This window comes from Eubalaena glacialis, chromosome 17, assembly GCF_028564815.1.
Source record: "Eubalaena glacialis isolate mEubGla1 chromosome 17, mEubGla1.1.hap2.+ XY, whole genome shotgun sequence".
In the NCBI taxonomy this organism is placed as follows: Eukaryota; Metazoa; Chordata; class Mammalia; order Artiodactyla; family Balaenidae; genus Eubalaena; species Eubalaena glacialis.
The window spans coordinates 8,127,211-8,154,673 of NC_083732.1; the positions used below are offsets into that span (position 1 = coordinate 8,127,211).

Here is a 27,463-nt window from a genome sequence, read left to right on the forward strand (position 1 = left end):
CCTGATGTGTGCCAGACCCAGTGCTAGGCACCGGGGCTGGGGGACAGGAGTGTAGTGGGACGGCAACAAGAATTACAGCATTGAGTATCAGTGGTAGCACAGGGCAGAACCTGACTGTCCATGTGCATTCTGAGGGTGGGAAGGGCTTAATATTTACACTTGGAGATCAGAACTCAGAATATGGAAACATGAGTATTTTTCAAGGACTTAGTAGTAGATTTTGAATACAAAAATTGTGGAAACTGGCTTTGTTTACTTAATTTACATGCTTATTTTTTCTCAGAGGTAGAAATTAAGTGATTAAAAATGAAAAAGTGTTTTTGATAAGAACTGTCTCAATTTTAAACTCAGAGGCAAAAGGCATATCCCACACCAGCCTTTCTTAAAAAGCAGAACATTAGTGCCACTGGTAGAAGGGAAAGTAACTAATTTTGCATAATCTCTGAAGTCTGTTTTCACAAGTGGATATAAAGATGACTTTTTGTCCTGTTGCCTTTTGACAAGCATTTTATATCAAATAACAGAGAAAATTGATTAAGTGTAGAGAAAAAAATTTCATAAATTCAGAACCATTTTCTGTTTTTCGTAATAAAATGATTGCTCAAAGAATTCCATCTGATGACTGTTGAAAGCTCACTGCAGTTTATGATATAACTGATAAAATCTGCATCCTTGGCCTTCCAACAACCTTTACACCAGCAGATGGTGGGCGTAAAGATGTCATTCATCATTTATTTACAATGGACTTTATTTATTCTGGTGTCAACAGCTGCCCCAGGGAGTGGGTTATTGAATTCAAATGTGAGGCTCTGGGTTATTTGCTTCCTTTCAAATTTGTCTTCAGAGCTTAGTTGCTAGGAGTCCATTCTGTGCTCTAATAATGATTCATGTATTGTGAAGCCATTCAGTAAATTGGGTTGTCAGGGATTGCCAAAAAAGGTTTAGAGGTCTTGTTTTGGGGGGTGGGGGGTTGTGGATTGCATGTTCGTCTGGTTGACTTGAGCAGTAGTGGTATTATGTGACTTTTTCCTAAGACTGGTGAAGTTAGGATTTCTTCTTTTCCTTTATGTACACATTCCCTACCTGTCCATATTCTACATGTGAATAATAAGAAAGTGTAGAGGACAGTTTGTTAAAGGAAACTATCAACCTTTTCTTCTCTCCTCACAGGCAGGGCAAGAGTCCTTTCGTTCCATCACAAGGTCATATTACAGAGGTGCAGCAGGGGCTTTACTAGTGTATGATATTACAAGGTGAGAAAGTGGAAATTTTTTGGTTCAGTAGTCAGTGCAGAGAATTTTTCTAAGTAAATATGATTATCAGTAATGAAAGTATAGCTTTGCCTTTATGTCCTGGCTATCTGCCTTTAAAACTTATGTATCTTGAATTAACTTTAAATTTACTACAGAAATCTGTAACTAAGTTATTCTCTTATATGAATAAGCACCCCAAATTGATCAATTTAGTAATGATATTTATACATTGGAATTTCCTAAAGTGAGGTTACATTTAATTTCTAAACTGAACTATAGTCAGTGAGCTCTGGCTCCAGATACTGTACTTAAAATCTGTTTCCTACTTGGACATGGCTAAAAATAATTATCTTCAATGGAATGTATACTGTTCATTGTACACCACTAGGGGAAATACTTTGAAAACAGTAATCAAATTATCATTTATGTTTAGAAGAGACACATTCAACCACTTGACAACCTGGTTAGAAGATGCCCGCCAGCATTCCAATTCCAACATGGTCATTATGCTTATTGGAAATAAAAGGTAAAAAGACTCTTTTAAAGCTTTTTTACATAACGATGAAGACTGGATAGCTGTTATATGGTAACTGTTTATGTGGTAACTGTTAAAGTGCCTGTCTTGTACATTGTCCAAAATGTGAAGTTATTGATTTCTTAAATTATAAAAATTTTAAGATACTAAGATGTTTCTTTTGTTTTTTAAAATCCAGATAATAAGCTTTATTGGAAATTATTATTTGAAATAGCTTTTGTTGGAAGCTATACTTTAAAGAATACTCTTAAGTAGTTTTATCTGATTAGTAATTTAAAGTAAAACCCACTGATATGTTTGGTGGTTAGGTCACTGTTCAGTATTATCAGAAATACTTGGCAGTATAAATAAGGATCTGTGCAGAACTCAGAAAAATATTTTTTTCCCTTCTTCATGACTTACTGTGTATTATATGACTTAATATAATACATAGATTAATCAGGTGTATTTCTACTTAAAGGCCTGGAACACTTTTAATATTGTTTAGTAGATATCACGTTAGTACTTTTAAGCTTACCTCTAAGACTTACATATTAGTGTCACGCTAATGTTGTTTTTTCAATCTTATTTTACTTTATGTATCTAGGGGTCATTATTTGCAGTGAATGTCCTTGTGCTCTACATTTAAAATGATAGTACGTGGGAAAACAGCTTCTTGACCATAGTTTCTATAAACTTTCAAGAGTGTAGGAAAGTTTTCACTAGTTTAGTAGGAAATTACAGTGGTAACCATCAAAACTAGTATTTTTAAATTTATTTATTTATTTATTTATGGCTGCATTGGGTCTTCGTTGCTGCATGACGGCTTTCTCTAGTTGCGGCAGGCAGGGGCTACTCTTCGTTGCGGTGCGCAAGCTTCTCATTGCCGTGGCTTCTCTTGTTGCAGAGCACGGGCTCTAGGCATGAGGGCTTCAGTAGTTGTGGCACGAGGGCTCAGTAGTTGTGGCTTGCAGGCTTTAGAGTGCAGGCTCAGTAGTTGTGGCTCACGGGCTTAGTTGCTCCACGGCATGTGGGATCTTCCCGGACCAGGGCTCGAACCTTTGTCCCCTGCATTGGCAGGTGGATTCTTAACCACCGCGCCACCAGGGAAGTCTTGTCAATTAATTTTTTTGACAAAGATGCCAAGGTTCAGTGGGGGAAGGGGTAATGTTTTCATCAAATGGTGCTGGAACAATTGAATAGCCATGTGCAAAAAAATTTACCTTGACGCTTACCTCACACCATATACAAAAATTAACTGGAAATGGATTACAGACCTAAATATAAGAGTTAAAAGTATAAAAAATATTCTAGAAGAAAGCATATAAAATCTTAGGGATTCTGGTTTTGTCAAACATCACTTAAATAGGAAAGATTAACTTACCAAGTATTGGCAAGGATCCAGAGGAACTGAAACTCTCGCACTGCTGGTGGAAATGTAAAATGATACAACCATTTTGCAAAACAATTTGGTGGCTTCTTTAGAAAATAAACGTACATTTGCCATACCACCTAGCCACTTCACTCCTAGGTATTTACCCAAGAAAAACATGCTTTACACAAAAAATTATACACAGGCTCTCATAGTGGCTTTATTTGCAATAGCGCCAAACTGGAAACAACCCAAAATTCAATTGACAGGTGAATGGATAAATTGTGATACAGCCGTACAATGGAATACACTCAGCGATAAAGAGGAATGAGCTATTGATATATGCAGCAAAGTGGATGAATCTCAAAATAATTAGGCTGAGTGGGAAGAAAAAAGACAGACAAAAAGAAAACATACTATATGATTCCATTAATATAAAACCCCACAAAATACAGACTATTCTCTAGTAGCAGAAAGCAGATCATTAGTTGACTAGGGTACAGGGGAAGGAAAGGATGGATTACAGTGGGGAATGAGGAAACTTTTGGGAGACTGATGGCTTCGCCAGGTATACATACGTGAAACTCATCAAATTTTATATTAAATGTGCAGTTTTTTATGTCAATTATATTTCAGTAAAACTGTAAAAAAAAGTAATATAACAAATAAATATTATACTGCATAGATTAGATTTTTTTAAGTGTTATTTTAATTGAGGTTTGCTGTTAAGCGAACATACAGTTGTCCTTCCACATCCATGGGGGATTGGATTCCCCACAGATATCAAAATCCTTTTAAGAATAAGGCTATTGCAGGGAAGCTTTAGTCTTTGTAATATGGAAGTATTCATACTACCATTCAATGATGATGTGTGAAATAATGAGAAGAATATTTGAAGAATAAAGAGAATTTTCATAGTTTTGTTTTACCGGTGTTTTCCTTATGTCTGAAACAAGGTGGCTGCCAGCTTACTGGTGGCTTAAATTTGGTTGCTGCCCATAGTTCAGTTGTGAAAAGAAAGAGCAAAGTATAGTATGTACAAAAGATGTTTCTAACGATTGTAGATGGGTAGCTCTTATCATTAGGATACAGTAGGTGTGGAAAGACATTTTAGGGGAGAAACTAGGAGAAGGGAAAAAAGAATGTATGACATGCAAAGAGTGAATGGAAACGAACAGAGATAAATGAGGGGATTATTATTAGATGAGGTGAATTGGGGTAGACATGGAAACAGGGAATAAACAATTTTTGAGTTAGGTGAATTAAGCAGTAGGGAGCCAGTGGAGGGGTTTGAGAAAGACAGTGACCTAGTCAGAATGACAGATATGACATGGATTTTTCTTAACTGTGGCATTTGAAATTGGTTATATGAGAAATAGGACGCAGAGGCTGCAAGGATGAAAGTTTTTAATAGTGAAGGGATTAGAATACCCCAAACAAAAAAGCATAAATTAAGAGAATGGTTTAGGAAAGAAAGATATTTAAGTAGTAAAAGCAATTTAAGTGGGATTAATGGAGTGAAAAGTCAAAGACAACAATATGATTTTACACCTGGAAAACTGAGGAAACAAAGAGTAATAAAACAAATACAGAATACTGAAGTGCCGCTTTCTTTTTTTCAAACAATCCCTTAAATGTACACATCCTTAACCCTCTTTGTTAAGATAACATTTGCAAATGCAGGCATCATCAGCGATACTGGTAGGGGAAAACTGGGAGTAACTTTAAATATCTCCAAATAAGGGATTGTTTAAATAAAATGTGGCATATGCATAAAATGGGATAAAGGGCAGTTAAGGGAAAGTATTTTCTTGAAGATTTTGTGTACCTCAAAGCTAATTTTCCCTTAAGAATGATTGTCAGATAAGGGGACTGAATTTCAGGAGCACGTTACCATGTCACTGTTGCTAGTGTCCCCCCCCTCCCCCATTTTTTGCGCCTGCTAGAATATAAGCTCCACCTGGGGGCAGGGGGTTGGTACTATGTCTGTTTTGTTGAGTGGTCTGTCCCCAGATCCAGGATAGGGCTTGGCACACAGGAGGCCCCCAGATTATAGTTGGATAAATTATCCTCGTCCAGTCATGCTATAATATTTGCAAACTGAGTTTGCCTGCTTTTTATGTTCTCGTTTTACCACTAGTATTTCATAGCACAGTCAACTTGTAACTATTGATTTTATTTCTCAACAGAAAAGAAATCTGATACAGATCTGTCAAAATAATATGTGTCAAGGCTAGATGGAAGTACATGGATATTATATTTTTCTCCATCCTTTTCTGGGCACATAAATTTGTAATAGTAAAATTTAAATTTTTTTACAATAAAACACACTTGAAGAGGAGACTTCTACTTTTTACCCCTACCTTAACTAGTACAATTTCAGTATGATAAAAATGAATACCATACTTTTGTCCAAAATTTCTAGCTTAGACTTTTGTTTCTCTCTCTCTTCTAACATTAACAGTTCTATTGAGAATTAACTGGGATTAAAAATTAATTAATGTTTCTATACTGCTTTGAATTTTATTAAGCAATTTCCTGTACTTTCTGAAAATTGTGTGACTTATTTTCATCACATTCATAGAAACTCAGTCAGTCTGGCTGAAGGATGAGGGGACTAGTGTAATTTTGCTCTCTCAAATTATTATGTTGAGTAAGATGGTTCCCTTCTTTGGGAACCCGCTGTAACTCAAAGGTAGGGTTTGGCCTAGATGTTCCCTTTGGGTTTCTCTAGTTTTAGCATTCTAGGGCTCTAACTTAGAATCCTTCTTTAGTTGGATTGTTAGTTCTTTGAAGCTAAGCAGTGTGCTCTTTTTGACTCTCATAATACACTGAATAATGAAGTTGATTATTATGTGTCGAAAATTAATTGAAAGAATGGTCAGCACAACTTTGAATCTTATCGTACAGTTTCCACAGATGTCTCTAATTGTACTATGTTGGTTGATAACTTGGCCCTTTCTTTCCCATGTTTAGTGATTTAGAATCTAGAAGAGAAGTAAAAAAAGAAGAAGGTGAAGCTTTTGCACGAGAACATGGACTTATCTTCATGGAAACTTCGGCTAAGACTGCTTCTAATGTAGAAGAGGTAAGTAAGAGGCCTTTTTAAATGTTTTATCTTCTTAATAGAAACGTTTTATATACCTTAATATTCATTTGTTGATTATCCCCTGTAAGCTTTTTAGGCACAGATAGTCCTTGAAGGTCGTAAAGTAGAAAATTTCTTTCCTTTGAAATGCCTTGTAATGTTCATCTTATATCAGGCTCTTCAGTTATATTCTGAGCCTTCACTTGAAGCCAAAATGCTTTCACAGATCTTTGTATATACTTTCCTTAAAATCTTTTTTATGTTTCTTGAGAGTGGAAAAAAAAGAACAGTGACGAAATTTGGAAATGTTTCAAGACACTAAACATTTGTAGCTGTTTGTATCCACTTCTGCTTAAATAGGGAAAGTATTATATTATTGCAATGTAACATTATACAAAGCATGGGAATTCTGCCATAATTAATAAATAAAATTTGTAGTATCAGTTATTTCCATTCATCAACCTGAGCTATGGAAGTTTTGTGAACACACCATGTTCTTCTGTGCTTTGTGTATGTGGATATGGTATTTATTTATTATACATACAGGAGTAGACAGTTAATCCTCTCTTAGGTAAATGTATTACTACACTCTATTTCATAAAAAGCAGAAATGAGAATAAGAAAATATCTAGTTTGCCCAGAGTAATGCTGGAGTTTCCACCTTCTGGGTAAGAATCTTAAGAGCAGCGGCAGAAGGGGATTCTAGAAAACAAATGATTGGAGAAACACTTGTCCTAAGGATAGCAGAGGATGGGTTCCTAGGCCACAACTAGCACGGTGCCTTCAACATAGTGAACAATGAGTAAATACTTACTAGGAATAATACTCGGAGCATGTCTGATTAACCGTTGAACCCAAAAATTGACTACAGTAGTTCAACAGCATTGGTATTTTCACTGAAGAATTCTTAGGTAAGGTATTATACTCACCTATACTTGATGAGGTGCTCTGTGACTGTCCGTAATACTCTTCTTACAGGCTCCAACTAATGCTTTACCTGTGTTGCAAATTAATTACATCTTGATAACATCCAAGAATAATGTTTTACTTCACACAGCAAACCCAGAGAGAAATCCATTCTGTCCTCTTGTTTGACTTAAAATAGACATATAAAGCTGCCTGTTTCCGTGAAGCACTCCTTTATTAGAGGTGTTGGATTTGAAACCGAAGGGCCAACGTGTTATGGGGGTTTCAAGACATCTGAAACATCCTTACTGATAATTAACAATGGATTTTCTTGTTGATTTTGAGAACCTTAAAGCCAGAATTGTCTGTATTTTATGAAAGAACCATACTGTGAAGTTAGATGACAAGGCAGCCACTACTGGAAAGTAATTCTAAATTTCTAGTTTTGACTCTAATGCCTTTGTGTTCATTTTTCTTATTTTTAACAAGTAACAGTAGGTGTTTATGTGTAAGTAGCAAATTACTATTGTCAGTTTGGCTGAACATTTAAATAAAATATATTTCACTAATGTTTTGGCAGCATTTATTACAAAAATTCTGTATCCTTGGTTAATAATAAAAATAATTGTTTAAATTTGATCAGGCAGGAATTTCCCATACTCATGAGAGAACAGTACTTTACTTAATCATGTAAATTAATTTGCCTCTCAGAAGCCAAGGATATTAAGAAATAATCTTTTTTTTTTTAACTTTATTTATTTATTTTTGGCTGCGTTGGGTCTTCATTGCTGCACACGTGCTTTCTCTAGTTGCGGCGAGCAGGGGCTACTCTTTGTTGTGGTGCGTGGGCTTCTCATTGCGGTGGCTTCTCTTGTTGCGGAGCACGGGCTGTAGGCGCACGGGCTTTAGTAGTTGTGGCATGTGGGCGCAGTAGTTGTGGCTCACGGGTTCTAGAGCACAGGCTCAGTAGTTGTGGCGCACGAGCTTAGTTGCTCCGCGGCATGTGGGATCTTCCCGGACCAGGGCTCGAACCCGTGTCCCCTGCATTGGCAGGAGGATTCTTAACCACTGCGCCACCAGGGAAGTCCAGACAGAAAGCTTTTAGAGAAAATATTCTACTACAGCCAAACATCACAAAAGAAATTATGGTACTACTTCCACCATCAGCTGGCTATAATGAGGTTTTTCCATGCTCCTCATTTCCCTGTAGGAGTTGTGTCAGAGGAAGCCAGCTAAAGCATAGGTTTAAATAAGATCCCGAGTCTCATAACACAGTACCCAAAATGTCCAAGTTCCAGTAGAAACTCACCATACCTAGAAGTAGGAAGACCTCAAACTGAATGAAAAAAAAAGAAAAATCAATAGATGCCAACAGCAAGATGACAGAGATGTTAGAATTATCTGACAAAGATTTTTTAGGCAACCATCATAAAAATGCCTCAACAAACAATTTTAGGAGCATGCTTGAAACAAATGAAAAGTAGTCTCAGCAAAATAACTACAAGATAAAAAGAAAAAGATAGAAATTTTAGAACTGAAAAATATAACAACAAATGTAAAACTCAGTGGATGGAATCAACAACAGAATGATGGGGACAGAGGAGAGAAATAGTGAACCGGACGGTAGAACAATAGAAACTACTCAGTTTAAACTACAGAGAGAAAATAGAGTAGAAAAAAAATGAACAGTGCCTCAGGAGTTTGTGGGGCTATAACAAAAGCTCTAACATTGTATTATCAGACTCCTAGAAGGAGAGAAGAAAGAAGATGGCTCTGAAAAAGTACTCAAAGGAGTAATGACTGAAAACTTCCCAAATTTGACAGAAGATATAAACCTACAGATTCAAGAAGCTGAGCCAGCTCCAAACAGGATAAACCTTAAAAATCCATACCAAGACAAACTTCTGTCCATAGTCAAATCTCTGAAAGCTAAACACAGAGAAAAAATCTTGAAAGCAGTGAAAAACAATTCCTTACCAACTGGAATGACAGCAGAATTCTGTCAAAAACCATGGAGGCCGGAAGGAAATAGCACATTTTTCAAGAGCTGAAAAAAGAACTTTCAGTCCACAATACTAGAACCAACAAAAATATCTCAGGAGTGAAGGGAAATCAAGACATTCTCAGATGAAAGAAAAGCAAGAATTTATCAGTAGCAGATCCACCATAAAAGAATGGCTAAAGAAATTATCTAACAAATGAAATGATAAAAGAAAGAATCTTTTAAGAGGGAATACCAGTAACCAGAAGTATGAATAATCACAATAGACTTTTTTCTTAAAACTTTTAAGTCTTGTAAAATACATTTGACAATTGAAGCAAAACTCTAATGTCTGATGTGGTTCTCAGTGTACATATAGGAAATGAAACCACGCTGGAGAAAGGGACATCAAGGGAGGTACGGTTTTTATACTTCACCTGACTTGGTAAAATGACAACACTAGCAGACTGTGATAAATTTTTATTTATTTATGTATGTATGTATAATGCAATACTCAGAGCAACTACTAAAAAATATACAAAGAGACACACTAAAAAACAATAGATAAATCAATGTGGAATGCTAAAAAATGTTCAGTTAACCCTCAGAAAGGCAGGAAAAAGAAAACAAAAAATAGCAAACAAAAATAAAGTGGCATACTTAAACCCTCACATAGCAATAATTACCTGGAATATAAATGATTTAAATACACCAATCAAAAGACAGAGCTTGGCAGAGAGGATTAAAAAATATGACCCATCTATATGGTGTCTACAGGAAACTGACTTCAAATATAATGATACAGGCAGTTTGAAAATAAAATGATGGGAAAATACATATGACACAAACACTAATCAAAAGAAAGCAGGAGTGGCTCTCTTAATACCAGATAAAGTAGAGTGGGACATTATATAATAATAAAAGAAGAGACCGCCAGGGAGATAATAGCAATCCTAAATTTATGTGCACCAAACTACAGAGCTGCAAGATGTATGAAGCAAAAACCAGTAGAACCAATGGAATTAAACTAGAAATCAGTCATCGTCTCCACCTATAATTATGGATTTGCTTCCCTCTCAGTTCTATTGGTTCTGATTATCAATAACAGGTAACTGGGAAATTCTTCAGAGACTTGGAAACTAAACAGTACACTTCTAAATAATGTATGTGTCAAAGGGAAAGTCTCAAAGGAAATTTTAAAAATACATTGAACTGAATGAAAAGTAAAATACAACATATCAGAATTTGTGGGAAACACGTAATGCAGTGCAGAGAGGGAAATTTATAGCATTAACCACATTCGTTAGAAAAGGGAAAAGTCTCAGATCAAGAATCTTAGCTCCTACCTCAAGAACCCAAAACAAATAGAAGGAAGAAAATAATAAAGATAAGAGCAGAAATCAGTGAAATCAAAAACAGGAAAACAAAAGAGGAAATTTTTAAAGACTTTTTTTTTTTTTTAAGTCAATAATATAGCAAGACTGACAAAGAAGCAAAGAGAGAGAAGATACAGATTACCAATATCAAGAACAAAACAAGTTATAACTATAGATCCTGCAGACATCAAAGGAATAATACATAAATATGGTAAATTAGATGAAATGGACAAAAAGAACACAAACTCAGCACAAACTACTACAGCTCTCCTAGTATGAAATAGAGTATTTGAACAACCCTATAACTATTAAGGAGATTGAATTAGTAATTTAAAAATTTTCCAAAAAGAAATATCTAGGTTCAGATGGTTTCACTGGAGGATTCTACCAAACATTTACAGAAAGAATGAACACCAATTCTACACTATCTTTTCCAGAAAATAGAAGAGGTAGAACATTTCCTTATTTATTTTAAGACGCTAATATTGCCCTGATACCAAAACCAAAGGAAAAAAAAAAAGGGTACAGACTGATGACATTTATTAATATATGAAAAAAATTCTCAACAAAATATCAGCAAGTAGAATTTCAACAATATGTGAAATCATATACATGTGCATATGTAAAATATATACATCATGGCCAAAAGGAACTTATTCCAGGGTTACAGAGCTGGTTCAGTATAATCTACCATTTTAATAGGATAAAGAAGAAAAATCAAACCATAGCAGTCAGTGCAGAAAATGCATGTGACAAAATCCAACACCAGCCGTATTTAAAAACCCTCAAAAAAAAAAGGAATTGAGGAGGACTTCCTCAGCTTGTTAAAGAGCATCTACAAAAAAACCTACAGCTGACATTATACTTAGTGGTGAAAGGCTGAATGCTTTACCCCTTAGATCAGGAACAAAGCAAGGATACCTATTCTCATGATATAAAGGCATGAAATAAAGGCATACAACTCAAAAAAGGAAGACATAAAACTGTTTATATTTGTGGATGACACGATTGTCTCTGTAGGAATCCCAAGGAATTTACAAAATAAATAAACTAGAGCTAATAAGTGAGTTCAGCAAGTTTACAGGATTTTTACAAGACATATATAAAAAATCTGCTGTATTTCTATATACTCAAAATGAACACCAAAATTTAAAATACAGTGCCGTCTATAATCACACAAAAAGAAAATGAAATACCTAGGTATAAATCTAAAAATGACAGGTATAGGACATGTATGCTGAAAACTACAAAATGCTGATGAAAGAAAGTAAAGAAGATCTAAATAAATGGAGAGACATACACTATGTTCATTGTTTGGAATTCTCAACCTAGTAAAGATGTCACTTTTTCATAAATTGATATGCAGGTTTAACCCAACTCTTATCAAACAAAATTCCAGTAAAATTTTTTTGTAGATAATCTGACAATATTATTATAAAATACATACTGAAAGGCAAAGGAACTAGAATAGCTAAAACAACTTTGAAAAAGAAGAATAAAGGGACTTCCCTGGTGGTCCAGTGGCTAAGACTCCACACTCCCAATGCAGGGGGCCTGGGTTCGATCCCTGGTCAGGGAACTAGATCCCACATGCTGCAACTAAGAGTTCGCATGCCGCAACTAAGACCCGGCACAGCCAAATAAATACATAAATAAAAATATTAAAAAAAAAAAAAAGAATAAAGTAGGAAGAATCACTCTATTTGATTTCAAGTCTTAACGTAGCTGTAGTTGTCAAGACTGTGTGATATTGGTGAAGGGAGAGAAACATCAGTGGAACCAAATGGAGAACCCACAAATATGCCCAGCTGCTCTTTAACAAAGGTGCAAAAGCAATTCACAGGGTAAGATAGCCATTTCAACAAACGGTGCTGTAGCCATTGGACATCCATAAGCAAAAAAACGAAAGGACCTAAGTCTCACACCTTATACAAAAACTAACTCAAGACTGATCATGGAATTAAATGTAAAATGTTTTACCTATTTATCTTTTATGGAAAAAAACAGTAGAAAATCTTTTGGTTCTAGCAGTAGGCATGCTTGTCACTAAAAGCATGATCCATAAAAGGAAAAATTGATAAATTAGTCTTTAAAAACTTTTGTTCTATGAATAAGCCTGGTAAGAGGATGAAAAGACAACCTACAGACTGGGAGAAAGTATTTACAAACCAAATATCCGACAAAAGATCACTAGTATCTAAAATAAAGAACTCTCGAAACTGAATAGTAAAAAAAACCAGATAGTCCAATTAGAAGATGGTCAGAAGACATGACCAGACATTTCATCAAAGAGCATATATAAATGGCAGATAAGCACTTGAAAAGATATTCAGCATCACTAGCTATTAGAGAAATGCAAATTAAGACCTCCATGAGGTATCACTACACACTAAAATGAAACATAGTGACAACACCAAATGCTAGCAAGCATGTGGAGAAACCAGGTCATTCATACATTGCTGGTGGGAATGTTAAAGTGATATAGCCACTTTGGAAAACAGTTTGGCAGTTTCTTTAAAAACTGGATGTGCAGCTATCGTATGACCTAGCAGTTGCACCCCTGGGCATTTATCCCAGAGAAATGAAGACTTATGTTCACACAAAAACCCATACACAGGTGTTCATAGCAGCTTTATTCATGATAAGCAAACACTGGAAACAACCCAGATGTCCTTCAACGGATGAATAGTTAGACAAAGTGTGTAGTACATCCACACCATGGAATACTACTCAGCATTAAAAAAGAACGAACTGTTGTTACATGCAGCAACCTGGATGAATCTCCAGAAAAGTATGCTTAATGAGTAAAGTCAGTCCCAAAAGGTTGCACATTGTGTGATTCCACTTATATGACTCGGTTGAAATGACAAAATTAGAGAAATGGGGAACAGATTAGTCATTGCCAGTGTTAAGCCAGGGTGTCAGGGTGGAAGAGGAAGTGGTATGGTTATAAAAAGACAGCATGAGGGATCCCTGAAAATGGAAATGTTGTGTATCCCTTTTCATTATTTTGGTTGTAACAATGTATTATATGTTTCCAAGATACCACCACTGAGGGAAAGGAGGTGAAAGTCACACAGGATCTCTCTGTATTATCTTACACCTGCAAGTCAGTCTGTAATTATCTCAGAAAGTTTGATCAAAACACAATAGTAATAACCACATACAGCAACTTTAATTAATTAAATTTAACCTGTTCTTTAAGATCACAATGGCAATTTAAAAAATAAAAATTAAGGATTACAAAACCTCACAATTGTAATGAAATACAAATGTGAGAATATGGAATATAATTATAAAGGCTTAAGTGATTTTTTTTAATTCATGAAGAACCCGGGATTTCTTTTTCAAATTATTGTCATTATTTGTTAAGTATGGCTCTTTCATGAGCCTGTCACATTCTTACACAGAGCAAATTTTTATACAACCAGTTCCCTCCATGCTAAATGTTGTATGTTTAGCATATGCCTAACAAATAATAGAGTTACTGTTGTGATTTTTATTATGCATAGACTTCCTTCATAGATTTCTCAGAAGGAGCAGAACATGAAATTACACTAATATTCATAAAAAAGACAGCTAGGCTATATGGAATAAAAAAGACCTTGTTGGAAGATAATGATGAGTTGTACAAAGTAACTAAAGGAAGAACTCCAAAAATGGGCTAAATATTAGATGTTCTGCACTAGTATTTTTTTTTTTAAAAGAAGAGTTCATTGATGACCTCTATGCATGTCAGACTTTAAAATAATTAAGTTCATCATTAAGTAAAGAGCATTTATATGACAGTACACATTTATCCATTAGTTTATTTTTTTTTTACATCCCCTGTATTAAAGCATTTTGGTAGCCTCACAGTAAGATTGATGGAGCTGCTATTTTAAATCAATTTAAATAGTGTCACCATTTTTAAAAGTAAACCCACATATGCATCATCTGGCTTCAGAAGTTACCACCATTTTGACATTTTGATGATCATATTTCATTATGTGCCCTGTTTTTTAAGCAAATTCCAGAAATATTTTACCTACAAATTTCAGTAGCAGTAATTTAAAAAAAACATGTCCATCATACCATTATTATACCTAACAAACTTAGCAGTAATTCCTTAATAATATCTGATATCAAGTCTGAATAGCACCACCACCCCCCCTTTTTTTTTTTCATTCAGCAATTGATGTTGGAAAACAGGCACTTAGTTTCTTTCTTCGAGGTCAGGGAAGACTAACAAAACCTGTTCTTTCCACTTTGAGAAGGGAAGGAAGGAGAACTAAGCCAGCGTCTGTCAGACACCCTCCTTGTTACAGCAGTCAGCACTGGCTTCTGCAGCAGGAGAGCTGAGGCCTCAGTGGGAAGCTATTCATCTCATAAAATTACAGTACACGCTCTCTGGGATTTAAGCAAGAGTTAGCCTGCGAGAATTAGATCAGAAGAGGAATCAGCATGAGAACAAGCAATAAATACATTAGTTTTACAGGGTCTGTAGATTCTTAATCAGTTAGTGACTTAGACTTGGGGTCGGAGGAAATAGTAATTCATTTCAAAGAAGTTTGTTCTAAGTGCTATACCTTTTGTTTTTGCTTTCTAAGGACTTGGATTTGCCTAATTATGCCATCCTCCATGGGAGAGGCCATTTAGCACAGTGGGTAGAAACTTGGGCTATGGGCTCAGACAGGAGTTTATCCTCAGCTTACTGCCTGAACTTGAGGACCCTCTGGGAGAGCTGATCATGTGAGGAGTTAAGAAAGTAAGGCAGGTATCCTGAGTGCATCCTGGTCAGCTAGTAAGAGCGGTGGTTGGTGTTTGGGCAGCTCACAGAAGGTCAGTGTCCTCTTCCGTATAATCTTTTAAAAGTACTTGATTCCTAGCCAATCCTTGGCTCTCATGTATAGAGAAGTTAGAGAACTCTGGTATTAAAGAAAAAAACTTTCTTAAAAGCCATTTTTAAATATAAATTATTTAAACATAATTATGTTTAAAGATAGAATGATTTATACAAATGCCAGTGTCCTGATTATGGACCGTCTGACTAAGGGTTCTTTTTAGAAATTTAAAACTATGTGATCGGGCTTCCCTGGTGGCACAGTGGTTGAGAATCTGCCTGCCAGTGCAGGGGACACAGGTTCAAGCCCTGGTCTGGGAAGATCCCACATGCCACGGAGCAACTGGGCCCGTGAGCCACAACTACTGAGCCTGTGTGTCTGGAGCCTGTGCTCCGCAACAAGAGAGGCCGCGACAGTGAGAGGCCCGCGCACCGCGATGAAGAGTGGCCCCCGCTCGCCACAACTAGAGAAAGCCCTCGCACAGAAACGAAGACCCAGCACAGCCAAAAATAAAAATAAATTAATTAATTAATTTAAAAAAACAAAACAAAACTATGTGATCATTCCTTAAGATTAAGCCTAACTGGTACCTTGATGATTCCTTTCAGTTTAGAACTAGACCTGTTTCCTTTTCCTGTTGTGCTGTGGTCTATTTTTATATTTTAACCAAGGTCCAGTTACCTAATGCAAGTTGAGACCATGAAGTTTAACTCTTGTATTTCCCTGTAAGCAGTTGGACAATTTGCAGCATAAGATAGCACCATTTTTCCAGCATTTGTTGCGTTGTTGCTGGAAATAGGTTTACTGTTAATCTCTGGATGTACTGATTTACTCAGCATAATGATTTCGTCCACGAAGGATCTGTTGAGGGGAAGGATCAAAGTGGTGTTAGAGAAAAATGCACAGGATAGCTGTCCACAAAAAAGAATTACCGAGTCCAAAATGTCAGTAACACTGAGCTAAAATAACAGGATATAATTAAAATCAATGAAGTGAAGCACCAACAACTTAGCATAATACATGAATCCTCTTTATTCATTTAGTAGTAGGTAGGATGGTGTATATTTTGATCTAAAAAAGCTTCATTTCAATGACAACCTGGGGGAGAGAGTGAAGACTGGAAAGTCCTGTTATGAAGGGTCCCACTTCTGTTTTACGGGCTGGCTCTGACCTGTGAATTCTACAGTGAGAATCCTCAACTGTTTCAGCGTCTTGCTGATGATGTTGACAGCTGGATCCAAGCTCATTATATTTCTAAACCACACTGACGTCCTTCTCCTTTCCAGTTCAGGGCCCCACTGGCAACATCGTTCAGCACTGCTCTACTTATAATATTTCGGACTCATATTTTTCTTTTAACTGTAGCCTCTCATGTGCCAACCGTTTTGCTCTTACCTGAATTTATGCTGCTGATCTTCAACTGGGATGATAAATGGAAAATGGCACCCAAGACTATACTTCCAATTTTTTTTTCAAATTATTTTATAAAGAGCATAAAAATAAAATGATACCCTAGTCTGCCTAAACTAGATACTTACGGAGGTAAGAATTTCTCAGATAGGTCTACTATTTAATAGATGGGTATCATTTTATATTTATAAAATCATGTTTAAGATTAACACCACACACAGACTATATGCACACAAAGCAACACTTTTTTATATACATACAAACATAGAAAGCTCTCTCCACATAAAACCTCTCTGTATTAGCAAACTACTGTGGTACCCAAGTATTATGTTTAAGTATATTTGTTTCCAAACTGTAAATTATAATTTCCAAGTTACAAGTTATAATAAGAGAATTCACCCTTCCTATAAAGTGGATTCTAGTCAGTTTTATACAACTTGGGGTTGCTCCAAACATGCTATTATCATTCATCCTTTTTGCTATTTGCTGAAGAAATACACGTTCAAATGTGATAGTAGAGGTACACCCCAGAATTCATCTCCTAAATGTCAACGAAATTAAAAAGCCAATTGCAACCAAAATATTCTCGCCTATATGGTATTCCCATAGAAATAGGAGACCAGAACTCATTCTTTACATTTTCAGTTCCCATTACTGATTTTTAAACTTAATATTTGGATGCTATACACATATATTTGAGTGCATAGCATATGGGGGGGAACCCATATATTTAGTTGTCTACCATTTATTCATGTAATGTTCATGCTGAATATACAGAGCATTTATAGTGTCATCACATCTTATATTAGGAAAATGAGGTTTAGGTTCTTTTACCTCTGGTGGACAAAAAAGAAAAAAAAAGATTATTTTGATCTCCATTTTGCTGAAGATTTTGCTGATAAGGAAATAAGAATCGACCATGTGACCAGCAGAAAATATTTTTGAATATTAGTTTGACTTCCGTTTTCAACTGAGACTTAAAGGTTATTGAGGACATCAAGATATCATGCTGCCTGGTAACTGCCCTGGCTTCCCATTGGCTACACGCCTCCTCAGCTGCCACCCTCTGGCAGTTCATTCCAGAACCACAACTTTGTTTAGTGTCCTAGTCTGCAGGGTTCCAGGAAGATCTGACCTCTGTGGTCTGTCCTGTGACAGACTGAGGAGTTGATGTGAAGGGACGCTCCTCCAGTCACTGGAATCTGGTGATCTTGCTTGCAGCATTTAGAAGAGTGTCTCATAAGTGGAAGGGTTCTTTCAGAAGTATTTTCAAATGATTAAAATGTGTCAGGTCCCTGAAATAATAATGTGGTTGTATATTTGTATGGCATATTGTCAGAGTTCTTTCACATACGTAGTCCCATTTTCCACAGAGGACTCAAACCCAGGTGTTCCGGGTTCCCCATCCGTTCCCCTTCTGTCTGCCACACAGTGGAGAATAGCAGCACTGAAGGTTAGCCTACCCTTCTTTGAGGAGCGTGAATTAAAATGATCACTTCTGCTTAGGGTTCCGTGGTCAAGTGAGCTTAGGAGGAGCTGGAGCCTGCCCCCCTTTTAGGAAACCAGAATTCACAGTAGTAGTATGTTATTACTATTCTGAAAACCCACTGTTAAGAAATTTGTTGGCTTTTGTTTAACCTAGAGTTTTCCAAGTGTGATTTAGCCATTCCCACCCCCCGCCCCAGTGGAATTGGGGTGGAGGATGCGTAATAGCCAAAGGATTGATGTCCTTTAGTTTTGCTAATTCTCTTACTTCATGGTAACATAGAGGTTGCAGTGGGGGAAGTGGAGACTACTTTCTTCTTAAGCTCAGAATATCTTGTAGAAGTATTTTTTTCCGAATCAGTTGTATTTAGAACAGTGCTTCTCAAACATTAATGTGCATTCACTTCACCTAGGAATCCTGTTAAAATGCAGCTTATGATTCAGTAGGTCTGGGGTGCGGCCTGAAAGTCTGCGTTTGCAGCTTGCTCTCAGGTGATGTCGGTGCCGTGACCTGGGCTCCCTCTGGGGAGCGGAGAGGCTGGAAAGTCAGCCGGCTGTGAGTGAACGAGACGGTCCAGCCAAGTGCTGTCGTCCTTTCCCTGCTCTGCAGATTCATGATTTCTTCAGACCTTCTCGTCATCTTCATCCTCTCCTCTACTGATTCTTGGCTCTCAGCATATAATTACATAATCAGGTTTCAACCATCTTAAAAACAAAACCCTATCAGTCCCTGTTCTCCTGGATATGTTCTCTTCTAGCTTCTAGTAAGATCTACCTCTGTTTCCTCATTGGATTTCACACCTCGGTTCACAGTCTGACTTCCTCCATCATGGCCAAGGTCACCCTAGACCTCCTAGTTGCCTCACCTAACAAATGCTTTTCTCTTCTTACCTTGAACAGTCCCTGGGGGGTGTGTGATACTTTTGACTACTCTTCTGTCTATAAACTTGCTCTTTCCTTAGCTCCATGATATCATGGTCTTCTCTTTACTCTCTAGCCTTCCAGACTCCTTTACCATCTCCTTCTTCCACGTTGAAATGTCACCTAAATCCATGAATACCCTTCTTAGGCTGTGTGTCTAGCTCTACTTTGACCGCTGCTGCCTGGACAGTTCTGCATGAGTGGGTCTCAGACCCTCCGGTTTAACACATTCAGGCTGAACTAATAGCCCTCCTCTGCTCTAGTCTGCAGATGTTCACTCTCGTGTATCCTAAAGGAACCCCCTTCCCTACCCCTTTACACTCATTCTTCAGTTAATATGTATTGCTTTCCACGTGTGTATTATTATTTCTGCCTGTTAAATATCTCTCCAAATCGTCCTCTTCTATGATTGCCTCCTAATTGGACTCCCTGTGTTCATTTTTTTTTTTTTTCACACACACTGTATTTTATTTTTACAAGAGATAAATAGACTGACACCAAGCATTGTACATGGATGACCACAACAAAAGCAACAGTGATTGCAATTACCAAACATGAAACACACTCATACTATGTCATAATATTGACATTCAGTCCAGTAATCCTCCACTGCAACAGCTCCTTTACTTTGCAGTGAAAATTGATTTGTATATTCTTTGCCTCTGAGTTCTTGTGGGATTTTTTCTTTTTTTAAATTCAACCAGAAAGTCACAAAAATTATACTCATCCTCATCAGTTCACTCAGTCCCATGTAATTAATTTTTTTTTTTTTCATCTTGATCTTTTGTTAGCACTTTTCTGAGCTCATCAGTTTTTCATTAGAGTTCTGAAAATGCTTATTCATTCAGTTCAGCAGTACAGTCAGGTACCAGAAACCTGTACTTGTCAGAGTCTTTTCCATGAATTTCCTGAAGATGAAACCCTTTTATAGGAACATATTTACAAAAGCATCAGAGTACACCCAGAACTGTCTGTAAATGACAAAAGACTTAAAAATGACCACGGTTAAAGGTTTGATGAAAGTTCATAATAATGCAGTTGACAAGAAAATTAGTTATTTCTGAGATATACATTTTAAAGTAATAACTAGGATTATGACTTATAACATTATACCAGAACATATAAGATTTTTAGAAATTTCATGTAATGTCTGCCTGTGTTCATTTTTCAGTCCTCTACACTGTTGCCTATAAGATCTTTCTAAAAATGAAAATTGAATGTCACTCTCCAGCTTTATTAAAACCCTGAGGTGGTTCCTCACAGCTTCTGCATCAAACTCCTTAGCTTGGAAGACAGGTCCCTTTACTTGCCAGTCCTCCCCTCTGTGTTCTCCTTGTTAAACCAGAGAACGCGTCCACAGGGCATTGCTCCGGACCTGCTTCCACAGAAAGTATTCTCCACACTTGAAATGCCCTCCTTCCGACCTGATCCTTCAAGGATATATAGTGAGTCTGATTCCTCCTCTTGGAATGCGTGACACGTGACACACCCTCCCTGCCGCCTTCACCACTCTTACGTGCTCCTTTCTCTGTATTTCGTCATTCCTGTGTCATGGGTTTATTATCTTCGCACTCTCTCCTGACTCTGTCATGACCCTTGTTTTTCACGTTGGCTCAACATGAGGACAGAGTTCCTTGAAAACATAGGCTGTCTTTTCATCTCGGCATCCCCAGCGCCTAGCACAGTTTCTCCCCACACAGTAGATAAATGTTCGGATGGTTACGTATTTATTTAATTACTTTAACCTTACTCCTCTCCCCGCAGTCTTTAATGAGCTTATGCTTTGGTCCCACTTGTTAACTTGTAGGTGGAATTCTGTCCGAAACCTTCTTGGCCCTTAGCATTCTAAAACCTGTGAGTTTTGAAAAACACAGGTGAATAGATTGGCTTCTCCTTTGATTGGGAGCTCCCTCCAGTAACCACCTGGGGTCTTTGTGGTTTGAAAGAGGTTTTTTAGACCCAGGAATAACTGCAGCAAAGATTACGGCAGTCTAGGGAAAGTACCCCTTCCCAAAGGCTGCAGGCCAACTTTTTAAAGGTGTCCGAATATTCTAGAAGTGATATATTTACTTCTATGATTCCTTGCTTTTCTCTGTGTATTCCCTCTAAATTAAAATTTCATTTTCTGAGTTGTACATTACCAAAACTTAAACAGTATTATATTTCCTTTAGGACCCAAGGTGATTGTGGTGTGAAATAAACATATTGTTTGTCAAACAGTTGTCACTTTTCAAATATTCTTAATCTCTTAGCCATTTGATGGGTGATTTTTCCCTAATATTCATCAATTTTACTTAAAATTAAGATTGGAAATTTATGTGAAACCAGAAAAATATATAAACATCAAAAATTTTTGAGGCAAAAGTTTAGTAATTAAAAATATCTTTAACTGTTGAAAAATAAAGGCTGGAAATTCCTGGCTTAGCTGCTAAAGCACTAAAGATACAGCCAAGATGATAGCTGAAAATACAGCCACCTAACCCGAAGACACTGTAGTAAGCTGCCAAGCCATCTAACCTGACAGGGTCAATGGGTTTCTGTTTCGGGGTGGGATGGGGAAAACACCTGATAGTAAGACTTTAGTGACTAAGACCAGTTTCAAGGCACCTTGTGAATACTTGTGTCCTGTCCTGCTACTGGAGATCTACAGACAGAATTTGGGTTGAGGGGACATCTTCCTTGCCTTGGGCTGTGTTGTAAGTGGTGGAACAGATGTTTCTGTAGAGCTGGAATGTGGCTGTAAACTGAAAGCTTTGTTACCCCTCAACCCTGTTCTCAGTGTCGTGGGTACCACGGGGCTCTTCACTGGAAATCTGACCTGACCTTATCAAGCTTCCAGCATCCCTTGAGGGGAGCTTAGTGTAATAAATATTTACTACGCCCTTCCACAGATTGGAAGGCTTTGCTGACTAGCATCAGCTTCTCTGCTCCTCGTTTGGCCATCACCCTAGGGAACTTCAGTGATGATCCAAACCAGACTAACTTTGAAAGTTACGTCCAGTTTCTCTACTTCTAAACCAGGGTAGCTAAACATTTCTGAAGAAAATCATGCTGTTATGTGCATGCTACGCACTTACACAACTATATAGATCACCAGCTACCAAGACTTTCCCATCAGCATTAGAGATCCTTCCATGTGTCGAAAATAAACTCTTCATTCCCTCCTTGAAACCTGATTTTCTTCCTTTTTTGTTTATCTCAATTCACGGCATACCCTTCCACCTCAGTCACTTAAGCCAACAATGGGGTCATCCTTAAACACCTTGCCATCCTTACCCTATTCTTTACCAAGTCCTGTTCATTTCTCCAAAGGAGATATTAAGTTTGATCTTTGCCTTCCATTCTGGTTGCCACTGTTTTGTCAGGCCTTCATTTCTTACCTTGATTATAGTTCTAAACTCCTTACTGGCCTTCCTGTTGCCAACCTTCCTCCTTAGAATTCCTCCTGTAAACCACCCTCTGATTTTGTCCCCAGCCTGCTTCCTACCTTTTCAAGGTTCCTTGAGGTCTGTTGGGCCCCCTGTCTACCCTCATCTCACATGGCTCCCTGTCCCCAGCTTCCACTGTAACTGAGCTTAAAAATCTGCCTCTCTGTCCAGACTAGGCTTTCCTCCCCTTAATTTTCCTAATAAATGAGTGGGAGCTTACTTTCCTTCAAGCCTTCATTCACGGGGCTTTCTCTATTGACAGTTTTTTTACCAGCAGAAGTGATCATGCCACGTTACCCTTCTAAACAGCTGTTGTGGAAGTTTTCGTGCTGTGTGCCAATTTTGGATTTGCATCTGTCCTGTAGTACTCCCACATCCTTGAGGTCGAAGACATTCATGTACCCAAGTATATAACTGAGATATGCTCTGTGCCTGGTACAACTCAGGCACTCAGTAAATGCTTGTTGAATGGAAGAACTAAATACTAAGGCATTAAACATATCTGTGTGTTGTAAGTAACACAAATATTTTGTACTTCCAAAAATAATCCTAGCAATCCACAATAATTTCTAGCTAGCTAGAAGGTTTTTAAAAGGATATGATAATTGTGTGCTTTTTATGTTCAATTTTAGTGGCAACATAAGCAAGATAAATGAAAATTCCTTTGAGTTGTGTTAAAGATAAGTGATCCTAATAAAGAGGATAAACGTGGGCAGAATATTAATCCTGCTAATCCTGCTTCTGCTACAGTTGTGCCCGGTCTTGGGCAAGTCACTTCTCCTTGGCAGCCCAGTGCCGCCTGTACAGTGAGAGTTATGACAGGTCAGTAGATTTAGCAGCGGCCCTCTTTCTTCTAATGAAACACAGGAAACTGGATGAAAGAAAGAAGAGCAGAACAGCTCTACTTTGGAATAGGGGATGCTCTGGAAAATGAGGGGGAAGAGGAGGAAATGGTGGCCCCCGCGGGATGTCCGTGAACGCAGCTTGAAGCCGTTGTGTTGGGCACGGTGTGTGGGAAGGCTCTCCTCCTGAAGCTAACGCAGGTCGAACCAGAATATTTTCCGTCGCAGAATTTGACGAAGCTTCATGTGTAAACCGCCTCGTCTTGCTTCTCGTCTGATGTTCTTTTCGCAGGACTTTCCTATCTCTGCGTAATACCTAAGTCTTATCTCAATACATTTTCTTCTTTAGGCTCATTGTACACATTATATGTTGCTAATTTGCCTTTTGATGCTCAGTCTTATCTAATCAGGATATTTTAATTCACTGAGGAGGCTGCCTCTGAGTACCCGCTTCTGCTCTGGTTCCCGCGGTGTTGCGCCCCGACGCCCCCGTGGTGGTGAGGGCTGACTGTGCCGAGGCCGCCTGCGAGCCAGCAGGTCTGTGGAGTAGGCGCCATGGTCGCCCTCCTCTTACAGAGAGGTTAAGCGGCAGGTCCAAGCGACACGTGTGGCAAGAGGTGGCGCTGGGCTTTGACCCTGCCAGCCTGGTTCAGAGCCTCGCCTTCGCCATTCTGCTAGCAAACTTGGAGGTACAGCTTCAACCCACAAAATGAATTTCCTCATTTCTATACATATTTTGAATTTCTTTTCAGAAATAACGAGAACCTGTGTAAATCACTTAGTATAGTGACTGACCCGTAGTAAATATTTGGTAAATACTGGTTAGTGTAAGCTTTGGCAGATGGACACCTGGAATGTCCATAGCCTTGATTAGCAATGGAGAAGAAAATTAAACAGCATCCTAATTCTCTGTTTCCCAGTTCTCAGAGAGAACCAAAGACTCACTTATTTTACAGGGTGCTTTGCTCTTTAGCATCTATTCAAGATGTTTAAATAAAACGAAGACACTTCAATTTATTTTGAATTCTTACCTAACAGATGCTGTAATTTTTATCTTGCCACCAGGTGGCAGCATGTTACACAAGGAAATAATTGAAACGTTATTCTGTTGTAGACTACTTTTCAGTATTTTGCCTTAAAAACTGTTAAACCGTAATAAAAACAAAATATTATTCCATGTTCCTCTTTTTCTGTATTCCCCCTCATTGGTTGTGAAGGCCCTCATAGCCCAGTGTCCATAGCCCACAACTAGACTTGCCTTGGTCCTGCCCTGCACACGCTCTCCCTCTGTCAGCCAGTGCAGAGTTTACTTTTCCTGCATCTGCAACCGAAGTGTAAGCCCTCGTGCTGAGATTCTCCCAACTAAATTGTTTTAGTTCAGCAGCAGTAGCAACTACTGCAGTCGTCCTCTTCCCTGGACCTTCCATGGTACCCAGAGAAGTACCAGATCTGTGGCAGCAATTGAGTAGGTGCCCTTGGGTAACGGCCAGGTAATAGGTAGGATATACGTTTTTAGTTCTTTGTGGTTATGTTTATTTTAATTTGTGCTGTAGAAGTCCCTGAAAACTTACTTAAGTTTAGGTAATATCAGAATCATTCAGATAACTACTGCCAAGGGTTGAAAGATTAGTGTCTGAGGTGGAGGGCAATTAATGGCTAATGAAGGTAAAGGACTGGACATGGCAATTCATCAAAGTAGGGCAGAGCAGGGAGCTAATGGGAAAATGTAGAGAGAGTCAGGCTTCAGATACTGGCGTGCAGCGCTGCATGGGAAGGCCAGAGGCTCGCCAAGTTAAGTTGCCTGCAAGGAAATCTGCTTATACTTCTTAATCGTGGATCTGCCTAGATTGTTTCACAGGGTTAATGAAATCCTTTCACATCAGTTTCTCAGCAAATGTTTTTTCCTATTCTATAACCTATTAACTAATACTCAGATTTGACTATATTTGAAACATGGAGTATAGATGAATATAATGTTTGTAATTCTGACTTGTCACAAAACCTGCAGTGATATTTAGGATGTCATGTTTTTAGAGTATTATGTTAATTAACCAGTGCTAAAAATTTTCTGGAGTTATACCATCATCTTCCTTCATTTTTCTGATAGTAAGGTAATAACTATTCCAGATAAGTTAATTGTTAGAAAATTTTTCCCTGGTAAACATCAAAACTTGTAAGAATAATGAAGACGTTTCAAGAATGTGTTTTGTGTTACTTACGTTAAACAGCAAATTCTGAGTCTCTCGCCCCTTGATGACTCGGGCCACCTTGGCCGACACGTGCCCTCTTCAGTCAGGAGCTGTGAGCCCATCTGCACACAGGCCCGCTGCTGTGGCAGCCGCTGCCACGTGCGGACTCCCCCGTGGCCTCTTCCCCGAAACCACCCACGCACATCCCCGCTGGCCGCTCACACAGACACATCCTCACACTCAGTCTCTTTCCCTTTCTCCTTCCCTCTCCTTTTCATAATTTGCTTCTGTAGCCTGGGGAATAGAAAAAGTAAAACTAGTTAAAATGATGTCTAAAATTGGAAAGAATTTCAATTTAAGACTGTCCTATTAAAGCATGAGCTTTAGGGAATTCTCTGGTGGTCCAGTGGTTAGGACTCTGCGCTCTCACTGCCGGGGCCCCGGGTTCAATCTCTGGTCAGGAAACTAAGATCCTGCAAGCCACACAGCACAGCCAAAAACAAAAACAAAAAAAAAGCATGAGCTTTAGTGTAAAGGCTTTGTAGTATCTATTTAGTTAACTTATTGTTGCTAATTTCTTCTTCTTTTTTTTTTTTTTTTTTCCTGTGTTCTAGAGGTATTTCAGATTGTTACATCTCTTCCTTGAAAAATATATATGGAGATTGATTTTTAGTGACTGGAGTGAAATGAGCAATGAAAGGAAATTCTAGCCAATTACTGTAACAGACTTGTATCTCTTGTCTTTCTGAGTTTTTGAAATGCTTTGCAGCTTCAGTGGACAGCTACTGTCCGTGACAACCAAGGCTGTTCTCTTAGAAGTTTTATTTTATCTCTTCTAAGCCTTAACAGTATTTGGTTAATGCTCAGTATGTTCGGGAACTCAACAATTTCAGTCCATAGCCACATACTTTGAAAAGAGGTGTACTAATGTCTACAGTTGTCACATTGGTTTTAAACTCTTAAGGACTCCTTAAAATTGATCATTAATTAATCACTTAGTAATATATATTAAATATTAATTTTTGCCATGATGTAAATAAAACAATTCATTTATATAGTATCCTCTCTATAGTGTGCTCAGAGAGGTGGAAAATATTTTATTTCAGTGTCTTTAATATGTAATCAGAGAGTTGGATGACAAGTAAATGTAGCATTGTCCAAAGAGTATTTCATTGAGATGATGGGAATTAGAAAAGAAAAGATAACCATTTGCTATATTTAATTATAATGGAGTTAATTGCATGTCTTTCTGATATAAAATACCTCTTACGTCCATTGGGTACAGCTATTCTTGAAGGTGCTTAAATAAAGTATTAAGTATACTATTTAAGTAATAAAATTAGTAGTGACTTGGAAAATTTAGCATAAATAAAGACATAGCTTTCTTAAGCCAGTTTTTAAAGTGATTCTTCAACAGATTAGCAAAAAGCCAATTTATTTACATCCATTGGCACATGTAATAATGACTTTTATAATATAAATGCTTGTTTAGATGAAGTTATAACTCATTTATGGGACCTTGTAGTTCTAATGTTCTAGTGAAATGTACACATGTGGGTGCCCCTGGAAGGAATTCCAACGCTGTGAATTTATGAATCTGTTGACTTCAATATTTAGTTAGCCTGGCCATCACTGTAATTGACTGTTATTGGAAATAGAGTTAGGTTTTCCCTTATTTATAAGGATAACCTCCATTTTGAGGAATGTGAATCAATTCATAGTTGGCTGACAGCCAGTTTCTCCTTCACTTGAGCTCCAGCACACACTGGAAAAGCACACTGGCTTCCGAAGTGCCTTGTGAATCTGCAGTGATTAATTCTTCTCATTATTTCGCTGCAAGTTCTCGTGACCCTCTCTGATGGTTCGATCAGCCAC

The 27,463-nt window shown here is 37.7% G+C and overlaps 1 protein-coding gene across 2 annotated transcripts in view; it reads left to right on the forward strand.

The window, feature by feature from the left end:
* RAB2A (RAB2A, member RAS oncogene family) overlaps positions 1–27,463 on the forward strand; it is a 75,783-nt gene that overhangs the window by 42,168 nt on the left and 6,152 nt on the right. For both annotated transcript variants that reach the window (XM_061172285.1, XM_061172284.1), the window contains 3 exons: positions 1,171–1,253; positions 1,687–1,779; positions 6,116–6,227. In XM_061172285.1, the coding sequence (XP_061028268.1) occupies positions 1,171–1,253; positions 1,687–1,779; positions 6,116–6,227 (288 nt within the window). The remainder of the gene's footprint in view (positions 1–1,170; positions 1,254–1,686; positions 1,780–6,115; positions 6,228–27,463) is intronic.